The sequence below is a fragment of the Siniperca chuatsi genome, linkage group LG21 (genome assembly GCF_020085105.1).
Source record: "Siniperca chuatsi isolate FFG_IHB_CAS linkage group LG21, ASM2008510v1, whole genome shotgun sequence".
NCBI classification, from domain to species: Eukaryota; Metazoa; Chordata; class Actinopteri; order Centrarchiformes; family Sinipercidae; genus Siniperca; species Siniperca chuatsi.
Window position 1 is genome coordinate 14,493,029 of NC_058062.1, and position 18,059 is coordinate 14,511,087.

Sequence of the window (18,059 nt, forward strand, 5' to 3'; positions counted from 1 at the left end):
GTACATTGGTAAGGAGGGAAAAAATTAAATCATTGTATCTCAGTTTCATCATACAAACACATTACCTCGAGCATACATGCACTAATTTTAAATTAGCAGCTACTTAATGCAGATCCATACAGTAAAGGCTTAATGTTTCTGACAGTTCATCTCCACTCTCATCTCCCATCAGAGCTTTAATTCATCACGTGCCCAGTTTCTGTCTGATTAAATACTGCATACTTAAAGAGTCCTACTGATTCACTTGTAATGGTTTGCCTTTGAACATACTGCAGGTGTGTGTGCGTGTGTATGTGTTCGCGCACTGTGAGCAGGGCAGGGCGTGTACACACATCTCCTTTAATAAGAAATGATTTGATATGCAAACATAGATACAGAGGCTCTTGTTTTAGTTCACCTCTCTGTGCTGCACCCATACTGAGTAATCTTCTCCCCTGGGTGCCTCCTGTGCCAGCCTCCAGCTGTCAAGGGAAGTGTTTCAGTGTCCATGAGCCTCAATGAGCACCCTTCTTCTGTCATTACCATTAATCAGGTTGCACATTTAGGCCAGGGCTCCAGGGTGCAACCAAAAATCTGTCAAGCACAATTAAACATTTTCATTGGTCGCACCGAAATTTCGCAGGTCTGCATGTGCCGTGCATGTCTCTGTGTGTGTGCATGTGTGAGAGACCGTGGCTTGTACTCCTCCCACAAATCTTGTGCGCAAATGAGACAAAATCGTGAGCAACATCACAGCCTTAAAACATTCAAAATATATCCGCATTGATTATTTTGTAGTCAGAAAAAATGCTGCAGTGCCCGTTTCACGTGTCCCCAGGCCTGAAAGGCCCAGACCTAATCGTTCCAGCAAACATTGAGACCAATCATTTGAACATCCAATCAAGACGTCCCTTTATAGTCCAAGAATAGTTCCAAAATGAAAGTTGGGGACATTGCCTGCACGTTCTAGCAACATCAAAATATGGTAAATGGACTGTACTTGTATAGCTCCTTTCTAGTCTTCTGACCACTCAAAACGCTTCACACTACATATCACATTCACCCCATTCACACACTGATGGCTGATGAGCTAACTGCTCATCAGTTGATGAGATGAGACAGCCCTCGGGAGCAGTCTCTTGCCCAAGGATAGTTCGACATATCTAATCGCCGATTGGTGGATGACCCGCTCTACTGGCGTCCGACCAGAACTGTTTTTGGCCAGGGACAAAACTTCACCGTCTGACCAATGCTTGCTGGGCTGTCTCTACTGTCCCCGGTCCTAAGTAGTCTAATAGGTTACATCATTAACAACAAGCCCCCTTTCAAACACGGCTCACCTGCTGCTGACGGAAAACGGAATTGCGAGTGGAAAAAAGCTTAATGAAACAAACAAAGCACACAGGAGAGAGAAACAGAAATATATATATATATATATATATATATATATATATATATATATATAAAATATAGAAACATGCAAATATATGAAATATGATCTTGATATTTGATCTTGGGATTTTCCCCTGTTCTGAAGGAGGAAACTGCTCTGATTTACTAACCTGCCAAACAGGTAAGTGTAAATATATGTGTAAATGTATGAGGATGTGAAGAGATGTCAAAGCATGCGGAAGAAACCAAGCACAAAGCGTCATGTGTTTTATGTTACATTTATGTGATTTTTTAGGTTACATTGAACACAGTCAACCTTGAGAAGTCTCGTCTTTCTCACAGAGAACAAGAGAGCTGTGACAGCACACTTAAATACGTACAGACTAGAAGACATGTACTTCAAAATTGTAATTATTTTCTCAGGAGCAGTTTGCATCTATGCACAAAGTAAGTATGGCTATTTCCTTATAACTTCCTTTTGCATCTAAAGAAAATTCACATTCACAAGTTTATTTGTAAATCTTTTAATTAATCTTTTAGTAATGTGTATAATTGTATAAACAGCTGTTGCTGAATTGATGTATGGATTGTTACATTTCCCTAGGTTAATATACTTTGTCACACCTATGGATGCTTTGACTCAAGTGATACTCAACTCAGTGTGACACTGGATGGTGACGAAGTCTACTATGCAGACTTTAAAAAAGAGCTTCTCATTTGGGATAGCAAACTGCCTACACGTTTCCATGTTCCCTGGGCTTACAAATATGCAGTATATTACAGATCTATATGCAAAGGTAGTTTACAGAAATGGAAACAAGACAAGTCAGCTACAACAAAGACTAAAGGTAAGTGATACTCAACATGTTGACATTCACTGTCTACTTTTGACAAAGATACTGTATCCATTAAGCACTGTTTTTTTTTTTTTACAAAAACATAGAAAATTGACAGTACACTAAAATATGTGTGGATTTAACCCTCAGAGGCACCAGAAACCATCATCTACCCCAGAGATGAAGTGATAAAAGAGGAAGAGAATACTCTCATCTGCTTCATCAACCATTTCTTTCCTCCCTCCATCAACATAAAGTGGACCAAGAATGATATAGAAGTAGCAGTGGAAGAGCCTTTCAACAAATGCTTACCCAATGCTGATGGGACATTTAATGTTTTCTCCAACCTGAACTTTGTCCCAAAGGAAGGAGACATCTACAGCTGCACTGTGGAACATGAGGCACTGGAGAAGCCTCAGACCAAGTTTTGGGGTGAGAAATGTAAAAATCTACTAATTCTGAAATCCCTCAAAAATTTGTGTTTAATAACTTCATATTTAAAATATTCTTCTTCTGTCCTCCCCAGAGGTTGACACAAATGAGATCAGTATTGGTCCACCTGTCTTTTGTGGACTTGGCCTGAGTCTTGGACTTCTTGGAGTTGCTGCAGGAACCTTCTTTTTTGTGAAAGGAAACCAATATCCGAGCATCCTGGAGGCCTAGTGGTTAAGACATATACCATATCCAGCACTGTGATTACTTCGTCCCTGTTTTTTTCTTCTCAGCGACATCTGTTATATGTCATTTCCCCTCTCTCTCTTGTCCCTACTCTCAAGTGCCCACTATCAAGCAAAAATAACCACAGTAGCTTTAAAAAAAGGAAATGTATATGAATCAAGCTAATTCACTTGCATATCTGTAATTCACTGAATTTTCTTTCTCTTATTTGTGACAAAATACACAATCCAAGCTTGTCTTTTATATTTGTGTTTTCACTTGTTTAATTGACTTTTTTCATTTATTCGTAACTATTTTTATACCATTTATAACTCATAATAAATGCACCTGATTGTGACGTTTGACATTTAGCTTTGCCTGTAGAAGCGTACATAACAGTATTATGCCTGAATAATCACTTTATAACAAAGATTGACAACAGAGTCTACAGTATATGCAGTATTAACATATCTTGGTCAAATCATTCATGGACAATTGTTTTCTTTTTTATGCTGATTCACCACATACTGTTTCACTTCATTTCAGTACTACGTGAAAATCATCAGATTTTAAACCTTCTAGAGATACTTAATCCATCACAGTGATCATTTAGGTGTCTTGATTTCATGGCATAGTATGACTGTCTTTAATTATAGTGTTGACTGCTAAAGGTGGTAACACTTTATAATAACCATCATTAATAAATTGTAAATTGATAGTTAAAATAACTTTGTTAGCAGTGAAATAACTTAATAAACAAATGATAATTAACAATGTTTACTAATTATTAGTAATGCTAATGTAGTCAGAATGTAATTGTTATCGTCTCTTATCAGCTATGATATAATATATAATTTATAAACTAATTATACTACACAAACTAATGATAAGATAACGTTAACAATGAAATAACTATTAATAAAGTTTAATTAACTATCAATTTACCATTTATTAAGACATTATAAAGTGTTACCCTAAAGGTTTTTGTTGAGTATGCTTTTGTAAAATCAGACTCTGAGATAAAATCAGACCAACAAGCAAGCATGGATGTTGGTAGAAGATGAATGTGAACTTGGTCATTTCTTGCATGAAATAAGTCCCTGTTTGGAGGCCAATGAGTCTGTGTGTTGGAGTATCCCAAAACTAATTTGACCAAGTATCAGGCGCACTACTAAGAAAGAGTAGGAGTTTGCTGCAAGACATTGATCATTGTAAGACAGTTTTACTTTTTTACAACATTTACAAACCCTACTGGCTTGAACTTAAACCAGCTGTTGACTGGAAGATAGTGATAAAATATCAAACATAAAATAATAATAGTAACACTAATGAGGAATAGTAATAATCAGAATTAATCACTATCAGTATTGTAATGGCCAGAGGGAGTTTTAACTGAGCAAAGGGGCGGGTGCATTCTTTCCTTTTGTTGACATGTCAGTGTACCTGCGTTTATATCCGAGTATCTGTGAACACATAAATGCTGCACACCAGAACAGCTTTGTTCCTGTAGTTACCTCCTTGTTGGAAAACATGCACATTCATAATTTTCTTTTTTGTGTGGTTTTCTCTCTTTTCAGTCCAGGTGAGTTACATTAATCTTCTACTTAAATGCATCTGTGAAGTTTTAGTGATTGTTATAGTAAAAAAAAATTACATTAATACATTTCTCTCCTTTTATTGCAGTTTTCTCAGATGAAGATTATGGACAATCCAGAGCATGTTGTACTTTCAAGGGTCCAGGTTTGGAAGATATAGAGTTTAATATTATGTATCGTTTTAACGAGAAATTAATGATGCAGTACAACAGCACAAGAGGCAATTGGACAGGATTCACAGCCCATTCAATTGAAGTGGTTAAAACTCTTAACCATGATCCCTTTAATGCACAATATAGAGCACAGGAAAAAACATTGTTGTGTACAGACAACATCGGCTTCATACAACAATTAGGTAAGAGCATTTTTCTTACTTGGCGGCATTCCATTTAGATGAACTAGTTCCAGGGCTCTGGTATTGTGCATGCTCACCCACTGACATGGCTTACTGGGAAACTTAATGGAATCGAGCCATCGTTAATGTTATTATTTACACGTGTTTTTCCTGCCTCGACAAATCAAACTGTCTGCCATGAAAAGGGTCTATTAGATGTGAGAATTTGAGTATTCACAATACAATACAACACAATGCATTATAATACTACCATGATATTTTGCCCATGAATACTATTGTATCACTGTACAGCTGGTTCAGAAATATGCAATAATTCACAACATACTCATCTGTGATACATAACAATATGTAATGATGAAAAAAATTGATATCCAGAAACAGAAAAGGTGTACTGATGTATATTTTTAGTAAATACAGTAAATATAAAATGTATGAAACACTTTTTTTTTTCAGTCTTACAGCTGTACCCACCATCAAGCTGAATTCAGTGAAGCACCCTTCCATGTTAGTGTGCAGTGCCTATAACTTTTATCCAAAACAAATCCGAGTGACGTGGTTGCGGAACCACGCGGAACTGAAGTGATGCCTGATGGGGAATGGTACTACCAGATTCATTCCTACCTGGAGCACACCCAGACTCCAGGTGAAAAAATTATCTGCATGGTTGAACACCTCACCCTCTCTGAACCAGTGCTTCTGGTCTGGGGTAAGTGTGCCACTGTGATGCAAATTGTAGGTAGGATAACAAATTGTAAGATGTATAAATGAAAGTGTCTTTTTCTAATAATTTTAGACCCCTCCCTTCCTGCGCCAGAACGGATTCAAATTGTTGTGGGACTGTGTGGTCTGATGCTTGGTTTTGTTATTGTGAGCTCTGGATTCATCTACAACAAGAAAAAGTCTGCTGCAAACTTTAGTCTCTACCAAGGTGAAGACATAAGAGGAAAATTATAGTTGTAAAGTTAATTGATGTAATCAACTTTGTTATAGTGTTATACATTTGCCACTGTGATAAATAATTGTTCTTATCCTCATTTTAGCAGGACGAGTGTGGATTCCAGTGGAACATCTCCCTGCAGCTGGAGAAAATTAGCAGTCTGAACAAACACAACTGGAAAACAACTCTTTTTTTCTCTTTGAATGGTGAAGCAGATACACAGAACAGACAGTGAAATGTGAACTTGATTATGCCATTTACACACTCCAAATCCTACCAGCAGGGGAAAGAAAAAGAAAAGAAAAGCAAGGAAAAGCAGAAGGAAATAGAACAACGATATTCGTTATTGTTGGCACGTACCATCCAAGATGGTCTGGACGCCCCTGATTTGTATAAAATAGCCTAGATTCAACTTTATGCAAATGAGTAAACGGCCAACGTGGCCCGTCTTTTTTAAAATGCAACGCTACGCTACCAGAATGCATTACAGGGCTCTCTACTTAGACAGTGAATGGAAAACGTGGAAATGACGGCCCCTGGGGACAAGTACCATGACAGTAGTAAACTCACGGTGTCCTGGACAACAATATTTGAATGCATCAGAAAAGATTAACTACTGTCAGGTCAATAAAGATTTGTGTATGTGGGTAAAACTATTGTATTGTGTATTGTGTATAAATAAGTAGAACACAAGGAGGTGGTAACTTGAATTTTATCAGCAACAGTTTTTATTATAAAACTGCAAGCAATCACAGGTGGATAAGCGTTCTTCCAGAGCAGGCGAGTTCGGTGTAGTCCGCTGTAGCCAGTGATGATGTAGTAGACACGGTCTGTGAGGGTCCAGCTATGCTCAGAGGACGGATACGGTGAGTGTAGGTTCTGGGTTCAGTACACACACACACACACACACACACACACACACACACACACATATACACACACCCAGCGACGAACAGAGGACAGACAAGAAACACAGGGAGAGGAGAGCACCCTAGAGCACACAAGGATAAGGAGAGAGATGTGGCTAACTATGACAGTAAAATACATCATTTCCGGGGCGCCATTGCGGGAATGTCGCCACAGACACAGATTTAAAAACTCTGTATACTGCGAAATACAGAGAGATTTACCTGGTGGTGATAAGCTTAATCAGCATTGTGTGAACTCATTTGGTAAGGGCTTGAATGTAACAGACGTTAATTTATATGTAAAAGTCCCGCACTCTAGCTTTAACTTTCTTTCTGTAATTGCTTGGAATATGGTCGAATATGAGAATGGACAAGGAGGGCCAGTACATTCAGTTTTTTGACAGTAGGGACTAGAAAAAAGGTTGGAAAGAAGACAGAAGTGTGGTTGGATATCATGGATAAGAGAGAAACAGTTGCAGTGATGTATAATTGGAAAAAAATATAAGCTAGTGGAACAGCAGTTGGCCCAGATGGAGGCTGGTTGTATGTATCTATATAATCCTTTAATAATGTAACATATACATGCCAACCTTTTCAACTGTATGTACACGATCATAAAATAAAGCATTTGGTGAAATCTGATTGTACAAATGAATTGATGTTGAATGACATGAGGATGTTTAGCCATACTAGCGGCATGGCACTATGGCAATATTAGTCAGTTGGTTGATCAGTTAGTCCACCGCTTTGGTGCTTACTGAAATATCTCAACAACTATTGGATGGATTGAACATGAAATTTGCTGCAGATGTCCATGGTGCCCAGAGGATGAATCTTAATGACTTTGATGATCCCCTGACTTTTCATCTAGGGCCACCACTACATCAGAGTTCTCCCTTATCCAGTGAAATGATTGGCACAATATTTTGTACGATGAATCCCTCTGACTTTGATGATCCCCTGACTTCTCCCCTGCAATTTTGTAATCCCACAAGGAGGAAGAGACAAAAATCTCAATGTTGTAACACTTTTAATGCTCAGAGCCAGAAGACAAAGGTTAGGTTGTAACATGCATGCCAATGGGAAGCTTTTCCTCCCCCCTGGACATCTTACATGTCTCAACACAAAGAGCTCATAAGCCAAAGGTCTGGATCTTCTGATGACATCCAGGTAGGCAACAATGCCTTTAGGCAATCAGGCCAAGGTAGTTTCAGTCAAAGGTTACATTGTACAGGCTTGAGCATGATCAAATTTAGTAGACATTCATGTTCTTTCAGCATTAATTTCAATAACTTTGGTGATCCTCTGACTTTTCATCTAGCACCATCATCAGGTCAAAATTTTAAGTTGTCCTATACCTTGGTTTATGATGAAATACATGTAGAACTAATGACAATACCATCAGCCTCCGCTGTACATTTTTAGTGCTAATTAGCTAATGTTAGCCTGCTAACACACTAAACTAAGATGGTGAACATGGTAAACATTATACCTGCTAAACATGAGCATGTTAGCATGCTGACCTTAGCGTTAAGCCCAAAGCATGACTGTGCCTAAGAACAGCCTCACAGACTCGTTAGTGTGGCTTTAGACTCTCTTGTTTTGTTAGCTTATACCTGTGTCAAAAACTGTAAACATAATGACCCCCCGTTTTAAAAAATGGAGCCAGAAATCAAGGAATAACCATTACTTTCAAAATTGTTTCAGTAACCATTATAGTTGCTAAAAAGACAGAAAATGTTTGAATATTAATACAATTTTTACAATTTATGGGACACTCAGTCTCTCTTTTTGGGTCACACTGAACTGACTCACCAGTGCACTGGCTTGACTAAAATGCACATTTACACTGAATGCAGTTTTGTACATTGATACTGCTTCAGCTGCTTCTTCTTTGGATCTGCGCTGTATGTCATGTACTGTACCTGTGGGAAATTCCAACACTGCCTTCTGACTTGGTTGAGAGTTATACAACTCTGCAACAGGAAAAAAGAGTTGTTCTGTTGCTGTCAGTTCAAACTGTATCCCTGACTGTATCTGTATTCAAAATGGCCATATTTAATACATTAGTGACCAAATTTACTTTTGAATAAAATGAATGACTAAAGATAGTTCTGCTTAATTAAGAGTTATTTTACATTATTAAAATGGTTTTATATTAAAAAACACTTCCAATATGAGACCCTCACAAAGGACTGGTTACAAAATCATGAGGAAGGTTCTTGGTACACAGCTGTTTTGTTGAATAAAATAGTGAGTACTAAATGTACTAATTGCACTCCATTACATAAGATATAATAGGCTTTCCCGTACGAAATTTCAATAAAGTGTACACCTACAAAACAATGAGGAAAAATAATCAACCTTGTCATAGGTATTGTTGCCCAACCAGAAATCTTTGATTGTTGGCAAAACATATAGTACAGTACCTTCTTTGTCTAGAAGCAGAGTGAAATGCAGCAACATAGTGAGGAGGTTTGATCATATTAATTTACTGTGTTTATGTTTATTTACTTGTGTTTTAATTTATCAGGCTTAGACTCTTAAAAGGTCGTCCATCAAAAAAGGGTGGGAGTAGGTCAGAGGGATTCATCAAACTGAGCCTCCCAATCAGCACTTTTTGACTGAAAAGATAAAACCTACACTGATAATTTCAATTATGATTCTTCCACACCTCACAGCTCCTGCGAGACGAGTTTCTTTTATGCAACACATCTTCTGTTTCTCCCACAGCCTCCCTGCCCTTATTGTACCTGCCAGTGCTGGTATGATGCTAGACTCTGCCAGAAGTAAAGCATTGCAGGAACCAAAGCCATTTCCTGACACACAACAAACTTCATTTTATTTATTTATGATTATCACCATGCCAACTTCCTAGGGTTTTTACCAGCCTTCTCTTTTTGTAGTTGCTTTGTCATCTATGTTGAACATTTGCCTTGTCCTTTCTCATCAATAGTGGGGATGCCTAGCTTTCCCAGGTTACTGTAGGCTCCACCAAGGCAGAGAAAATATGAGGAAGTATATGGAGAGGCTGATAATGTATGCAAGACCAAACCAAGATAACATTTGTGGTCAATCCCTTTCCCTCTCATTCTTTCTCCCTTGCTATGCTTTTCATGCTCACTTGTTATTATCTCTCTCTGTCGGCAGGGCTGTAAGAAGTACACTGTGCTCTCTCTATCTATGCATAATAAATGAGATGGTTTTCCCCAAGCAACCAGAAATTCAAGTTGTACCAAAACACTCAAGAGTGGAACAGAGGGGACAAAAGGCTTACGTAACATGAAGGGAGACTTGTTTATTAACCAACTGAACGATGCCTGTGAAAAAAAATCACCTGGTTCTTGCTCAAGGCTTAGTTCTTTGAAAAAGTAGAGGTGAAGAATTGACTGAGAATATTGTGGTTATGCTGGTAGAGTAAATGATTCTTAAGTTGCAGTCGGCTGACAGTGTTTTTTTGTATATTACATAAATCAGCATTGCTGCTAATGTATGTCACACCTTAGCATCCACCTGTGGCTTTTCTTTCCCTGTTCCTGCTGTTTACTGACTTTAAATTATGCTTTGCTGGGAGTGATATTAAACAGTCTGGATAGCAAAGTAAAATCCATATTTACATTTGTTCTCAATTAAATTGCTCTTTATTCGATATGTGAGTTGACTCACAACATGTGTTTCATGTTGCAGTCACCTGAAAATCACAAACAGTTCCAATATATGTGCTTGTGTGTTTACTGTACCCGTATGACTTGTATGAGAAAATGGATTTAATCCAGCATCACCATTCGATGGTGAACCAAAATCCTTTGGCAGCACGTAGCATTTATTCATTAATTCGAGTTGTCACTTACTTTTATTTATCTCTGCTCGTGTCTCTCTCTGACTGTTCTCTCTTACTAGTTCACAGTGAGTATCTCTGATCTCATCCTCCTCGAAAAAATCGATCCCATCTTACCAGTAGACAACTCCCTGCACTTTAGGGTCTCTAAACTAGCATCACAAGGTGTCAGTAGTTAAACATCAAATGCCAAATGCCAGAAAAAGACATTTGCAACATGCAAGTTTAAGAAAAGCAAGTCTACAGCCATGCTAGCGGCTCTTTGAGACTGTACATAGGCACGGCAGTGCTTTGCACTAAAAGCTATCATCAGTATGGCAACGCTAACATGCTGATGTGTAGCAAGTGTAATGTTTACCATGTTCACCACCTTATTGTAGCATGTTGTCATTAGTTTCCAGCTATTTAGTCATAAACCAAAGTATTGGACAAAGTATTTGACCTGATGATGGTGCTATGTGAAAAGTCAATGAATCACCAAAGTTATTCCAATTTATCCTTAGGGGGACATTCAATGTGTGTACCAAATTTCATGGCAGTCCATCCAATAGTTGTTAAGATATCACTCAAAAAAGTCATTAAGATACATCGTAGTGAAACGGTATGAGATTTCATGACAATCAGTCAAACATTTGCTGGGATGCATCAGTCTGGACCAAAGTGGTGGACAGACAGATACATTGCCATCTCTACAGCCATGCCACTAGCATGGCTAAAAATCGAACAGCCATAATATTCCTTTGGGAGGAATAATAAAAAAGGACACAGATGTGTTAGACATGATGTCATATAAACATACACATAAACCCACACTATGATCCAATAATATTTCTTATTTGTCTTATTATGCAGGCATTTGTCTCACATTGAGTCCTTAAAAGCAACATTATCATATACTGCTGTCACTGCCAGCCCTGTCAAGGTCTGATGTGTTAGTTGTGACATATTGTCAAAGGTATTACTGTAGGGTTTGAAATAAGGAGTTAATGATGCTCTCAAACCTGGCTCATGGAGACAAGAGGTAAAGACAGGAAGGGGAGGAAATGAGAAAAAACTAGGAAGGGGGAAAGAGTCAGTAATGCAAAGTAAAATAATGTCGGCAAAGAAAAGGCTGAAGGAGAAAGTGACATGCATCATATAAATGGGAAGAGGAACGGGAGGGCAAGAGAAAAACAGCTGTCCTCAAAGTCCTCTTATGTAATGGCTCAACAGTCTCAATCAGTTTCCTGAACATCTTTCCTGTAGCACTGCCTTCTTTTTGCTCTCGTATTCCTGCTCATCATCTCTACCTCTCTTTGACACTCTACCTCAATCCAATCCTCTCTCGTCCCCCTCTCATCACCCTTTTTCTTTCCTGTCACATGCATGCATATAAACACATCACTTCAGTAGGCCACCCAGTGTGCTAGCCAGGCAGGGAGTAAAGATGATGCATAGTGGAGTGATCATATAGTGAGTGATCTTGAAGTTATGTAATCTTTGGTTCAGTGACCTCAGACACTGCAGAGATACAGGATTAGAAGAGGGGTGGAGAGGAACAGAGCGGGAAAGGGGTAGAGAGGGAAGCACAACAGTGCTCTCTCCCAGCTGCAGCAATCAGTATTAATAAGTTACACACGTCTTTGACAGTTTATATAATGCACTACAGTATAGGCTAGTATGTAGTCTGTTTCATCTATTTTTTTCAGATTTAAGTGCTTTTTAGTTTTAAACTACATTGACTGGCATTGGCATGACTACCTCTGTATATCTTGTGTAGGAGGACTTACAGCATTTTACTTAAGTGTCCAATATTACAAAACTTCTGCATAATGAATTCCTGCAACTGATGTTTGACTTTACAGAGAGTCTAGAAAATACCCTTTAGGTTGACTTAAGGGAGCAAGCAGACACAATTCAAAATGCAAGATGCGTACCCTGAGCCTCTAGGGTAGAATCTGAACCTCCTGTTCTTCCTGAAGAAAAGGCACTGACACTAGGTTATCTTGGTCTCAGACCTGTCACACTCCATTGCTCTTAGCCATGAAATTAAGAAAGGCAATTGTCCACTTGTGTGGCACGGCATATACTAGTGTTGAGCTAGCTACCACAACACATTTCTTCCCTGAGCCAGCTGCAGTCCTTGGCATCCTCCTACATTGACTATGTGACCAACACTGCTAGAGCATGTGAATTTATCAAACCATTACAGGGAGTTAACACTCACCTTCACATTTTGCTGAATCAGTGCAATAAATGCAATAAATGCACTCGCTCACAACAGCCTGCCCACATTTCTGCTGAAACAGCAGTGTGTGTTGTATGTCGTGAGGGTTAGAAACAGGGGTTAGGGTTCGCTGTCCTCATAAGTACAAGAATATGTGTGTGTGTGTGTGTGTGTGTGTGTGTGTGTGTGCGCCTTTCTCTCTGACTGACTGATTGTCTTGGTTAAGTTCAGCTGTGTGTGTTATTTGGAAATTAAAAAATTGAATGTGAAACTGAGCCCACAGGTGTGTCCTGAGGTGTTATTGGTCTGAAAGACACATAAGCATTAGCAGCAGCAACACACGAATACTTAGACTCAGCTGAAACAGCAGTTGATGCAGAGCTGAAGCTGCACTCAAGTTCTGTGAATTAACGAGCTTGGCGGCTTCCCTTCATATCTCTGTTGTCTGGTTTTGAATTGAGTTGATTCATGAGGTCAGGCAGTAAGCTGTTCTAAATCACTTACTTTCTTTATGGCAGAGGTCCTGTGTGGGACTTCCACACCGCTGACACAGCTCTGCCCTTGAGCTCAATGTCATTTATTGCAGTGTAGGAGCTTGTGCACCTCTGTGTCAGCCACCAGGCCCCCTGGTTGTAAATTCAATTGAGTACTGTGATCTGTATGTATGATATTTAGCAGTGCATTGTTCACCGGGATGCTGGTTGTTTTCATCAAGTGTGTGAGATGAAGAAGTAAGTGGAGGTTGCTCGCTCACACTGCCTGAAGACACAATGCAGTGTTGCAGTATGTGTTGTTTTTTTACCCCATGACCTGGACCGTGTGTTGTGTTCTGCTATAAGATTTTGAATCAAGTTGTTGCAGCTGAATTTATAGACATGAGCTGTACACCTGCAGATCCATATGCAATATGTTAACTGATGTCCTTGTCCAGTATGAGTTTAGATTATGGTTAGATTATGGCTTGCATTTTTCCCAATTACAGTACAATGTAAAACATTACAGTGTAATGTTTTGTGGACAGTGAACCGATACATACAAGCGAATACTGTTTACTTTATAATAGTGTTACATAGTCTACATGTAGGTACAAGGGAACAAGATGTGCAATTTGGGGAATACTGAGTGGAAATATTGTTTTAAGCTTTTATGGTGAATGTTTTTTTAAAGATTAAATTGCTTATTTATTGCAAAGTACTGAGTACTGTATTTTAGGTCCAAGTTTTGGAAAATGTTTGTTAGCATATGGTTTGATAAATTAGGATCAACCTTTGCAAGCAAATATAAATACCATATGTCTATATTTGCATTTTGGACATTTTCATTTGGCCACTGTTTCTGTGCATCTGCTGTGAAAGGCATGGTGTGTATTTCTGTGTGCCCCCTCTGATGTCCAACAATATGGATGGATTTCACAAAGACATAACAAATTCTGTTATTTTGTAAGGAATAACTCAGAACCGGAGCCTTTGTTTTTTTACACATATTGTATGTTGAACTCCAGGTACTAATCATACACACTGTAATTCAAAGTACTGCTAAGGATTAAAATGTTTCACATATAAAATATTACACAATGATTGCCAAATGAAATGGGCCAATAATTGCAATAATAATGTGAGACTTTATTGATCCCCTTTGGATGATGTGCCTTGTCTACGCAGATAAACCCAGATCTCTGTCTCTCTCCCTCTCTCTCATTCACACACACAAACACACACACAGCCCTTAAATGGACGTCTAAATGCAGAAGCTATTTATCTAACTGGAGCACAGTCATTTATCTAAGAATATAGAGCACTACAGAGCGGTAATTACTCTGTCTGTCTGTCTGTGGTTGAATTTTAATTGCATGTTAGCATTGTCCCCAGTATTGTCTTATGTGTGTGTGCTCTGTCAGAATTCTTATCTTACACTCACACTAACACACTCCTTGGCTGTAGCACAATGACCACAGCTCCCCACCACCTGCTGTTGTGTTAGAACAGAGAGCCAGAAAGGCAGAAAGCGACACAGAGAGTTTGATCGCAGTATAGGCTTAATGCTTTCATCTCTAATTGTATTTTACATTTCATATATGCATATTAAGCCATGGTGACTCAGTTGCATGCTGTATTACTGGCAACCAGCATGTTTCTTGAATGCACTTTAGTTTTTTTGTTGTTGTTGCTGTTGTTTTATACTTGTATGTAGTAAGTTAATGTTTGTCTCTGTTTCAGACCCACAATGGGTTAAATCAACTTGCTTGACACGCAGGGTCGCACAACAAGTTGTTGATATTTGGAAGGTGTGCAGATGAGATGTAACATGGTAATTAGTAAGGCTAACTGGCTCTAACCCCTGTTTCCAGTCTTTGTGCTAAGCTAAGTTTACCGACTGCTGGCTGTAGCTTCATATTTGACAGTTATGCGAGTGGTATCGATCTTCTCATCTAATTCTCTGCCAGAAAGCAAATAAGAAATAAAATAAATAAAAAATGCCAAACTGTTCCTTTAAATATTCGTTTTTAATACTGAAATACTGTGCCCCTCCTCCTCTTTCTTCACCCTCTACCAAGTTTATTCCAGCTTTCTATATGCATTTTTGCTACATAATACTCAATGTATAATAATACAGAATTTGTGAAAACAGAGGCGCTCACAAAGGGATTGAAAGGAAGGAAGTAGAGGGACCAAAATCAAGATGTGTTTTTGGTTTCATTATTTTAGTTGGGTCAGCTCGCCCTGCCAGTCTTCCTCTTAAAAGTCTTTTAGCTCTCAAACCCCTGTAACAACTGGAGTAGCTCCATGTGTAGATACTCTGCCATTAGTCGATTTCAAGTTATCTGCTGAAAATACGCTAAGTTGTGTAAAGAGGATATGGCGGAGGACAAAACTATGCCTGAGCTTATGATACAGCATCTTTTCTCCTTGCTGTCAGCTCTTGATCCTGCCCAATGGCTCTACTGTCCTTAGATAGAAAGACAGATAATAAGAGATTATTTATGGGCACTCTAACATGAGCAAAGGCCACTTTTCCCTCCTAGTCATTAGAGCGAGATTTCCAAAGACAACATCAATGAAAACAACCTCTCATTCATCAGCCGTAACTCTCAGGTAGATAGCAGACAGGATTACAATGGCAGGTAGGCAGAACATTACAACAGGTGGCATGTTTACACAATATGTCTGAACCCTGAATGAGCCGAGGGAAACAGGAAAGATGGTGCTTAATGTTAATACATTAATGTTGCTAGCCATCAGTGTGATCAGAGTAGCACTCAGGGGTCCTCTCGAGTGGGTACTCTTCCTTGATGCTTTTCATCTAGCAGGGAGATTGATGTATGCTGTCCGTCTCTCATCTTTGTTTTGCCCAAACAGGAATCTCTGGAAATATAATTATTGATCAACCTTCTCCTTCTTTTAGCTGTCTGAATGTCACAAAGTCCCCCACTAGCTATCTCTCTCGCCCCAGTAACACTCACAGTAAATATTAAATACAGATTGTCTGAAGTATTCAACAGATAATACTGTAGTGGTGTAGGTCATTACAAGGGGTGGACAAAATAATGTAAACTCATTACAACAATTACTTCACCTTTGAAATAACTAACTCACTTTTGCAAACACAGTGACAAAGATGGGTCTTGTTTTGGGTCAGTAGCTGTATACCTTAGTATATCCCTGGTGGTTAGTTTCACCTTGTGACTGCTATTTTTCTCTGGCGATGCTATGTTTGGCATCTGTTGCAGTTTTACACAGATGACATTATTTATACTGTCATTGAACCCAACATGACTCATGAGTAGGCCTACAGCAGTTTTTCTAATTGTTTAAACCTGCTTTAATAATTCAACATTAGTAGAGTCGTTTTTGTGACAAATGTAAGTCCAGTGTTCACTCTCATTTATTTTGTTTTTTCGCACCAGCTCCTGAGGGAAAGCTGCTAAATGCTCCACTATGTTCACCAGCTAGTTGCTAACTTAGTCGGTCTGCTGTTTGCTGCTGGGCACGCAGCGTAGTCAATTTCTAGGGTTTTTTTGCCAAAAATAGGTGTCTGTTGCCACCGAAAATGACACATGTGAGACTGAACTAAAACAGTGAGTTAACTGACGATGAAACGCTTCGTAGAGCTGAGAAGAACCTTAAAGTCAAGTAATAATTCTCTGTTGGTTCATTAGTATGAGTGACCCCTTTCACAAACAGGTAATCATTTGATCCATTAGTAATACAGAAATATTTATTAGAGCGGCTTTTTGTTACTGTAGAGATGAAGCCCCTTTTCATGAATTGTTTACATTATGTCAGTCTGACAGATTGTATGTCTGTCATGTGTGCTTGAGTGTGAGTAAATACAGGTTCCCCTTCTATTATGCCTGACCTGTGACCGTGTCATTGCGGTGGAAAAATTATGCCAGACTCCAACAGCTGTTCGGGCAGAAACATACCACCATCAAAATTCCAGCTGGGAATACTCTGTCTCAGCCCCTTGCTTTTCTGTAATGGTCGCCAGATGGAAAAATTTGACATTGTGATACAAGAACTTACACCCGGAGCTTGTTTACTGGTAACTCACTGGCTCTCCTTTTTTTCCACTACACTATCACATTTCTCTTCTCTCCATTCCTTGCTTTTTGTGGCTGGATGTAGAGTCACAAGTCAACATCCCAGGCAGTCCTTTTTTCCATTAGCTTAACACAGCTATCCTTGGTTGGAGCTCTGTTTTATGTGTGCAGTTGTTTGTTTGTTTGTGTGTGTGTGTGTGTGTGTGTGTGTGTGTGTGTGTGTGTGTGTGTGTGTATATGTGTGTGTGGCAGTTGAGTCCTACATGAACCCTTGGCATTCCAGCAGAGCTGCATAAGTCACCATCAGGGCCGTATCGATTTCCCTGGCCCGGAAATAGGCCTACAAGCAGTCAGAAATCTCCGTCCTGGAGCACCCTCACCCCAACGCTTGTCGTTTTCCAAATGTATGGAAAATAGTTTCCGTGTGACTCCCCAGTCCAGCCTGTCAAGGCGACCAAAAGTGACATTGGGCCAAGTGGGTCAGTCAGTGATGAGTGAAAGATGTAGGTGTTGACTGATGTGTCACAAGGGGCCGTGGGATAGGGTCACTTAACTGGCTATGGCTGCTGCTGTTACTATTGTTGCGTTGCTTGGTCCCAACCTAATATGAGGCCTTTGTCACTATGCTGCAGACAGCTCCTAATCCCCCAGATTTCTTTCGCTATGGCGACTGTATCCAGGTGTCAGGACCAAGCAGTGAGAGCAGTAATCCTGGTATTTTCTCTTCTGTGTTTATTTTTATAGCTGCTATAAGATTATACCGTTGAGTCAATCGTTGGACTTCAGGCAAAAGCATATTGTTTCCATTCAAAAGGT

General features: G+C 39.2%; 2 protein-coding genes and 1 pseudogene across 3 annotated transcripts in view; all 3 read left to right on the forward strand.

Moving 5' to 3' along the window:
• The window catches only part of LOC122869523 (cytoplasmic phosphatidylinositol transfer protein 1-like), a 43,295-nt gene that overhangs the window by 9,914 nt on the left and 15,322 nt on the right, over positions 1-18,059 (forward strand). The window lies entirely within an intron of this gene.
• LOC122869527 (H-2 class II histocompatibility antigen, A-Q alpha chain-like) lies at positions 1,667-3,128 on the forward strand. Its single transcript, XM_044182651.1, has 4 exons — positions 1,667-1,818; positions 1,976-2,219; positions 2,358-2,639; positions 2,734-3,128. Exons 1-4 carry the CDS (start codon positions 1,810-1,812, stop codon positions 2,868-2,870), a joined length of 672 nt encoding a protein of 223 aa, XP_044038586.1. The 5' UTR covers positions 1,667-1,809; the 3' UTR covers positions 2,871-3,128.
• LOC122869530 lies at positions 3,796-7,301 on the forward strand (annotated as a pseudogene).

What these genes read in the sequence shown, in the direction of transcription:
- LOC122869527 (XM_044182651.1), top strand. An exon ending in AGCTACAACAAAGACTAAAG is followed by an intron (nt 2,220 to 2,357) that starts GTAAGTGATACT and finishes TTTAACCCTCAG; the next exon opens with AGGCACCAGAAACCATCATC. An exon ending in GCCTCAGACCAAGTTTTGGG is followed by an intron (nt 2,640 to 2,733) that starts GTGAGAAATGTA and finishes TGTCCTCCCCAG; the next exon opens with AGGTTGACACAAATGAGATC.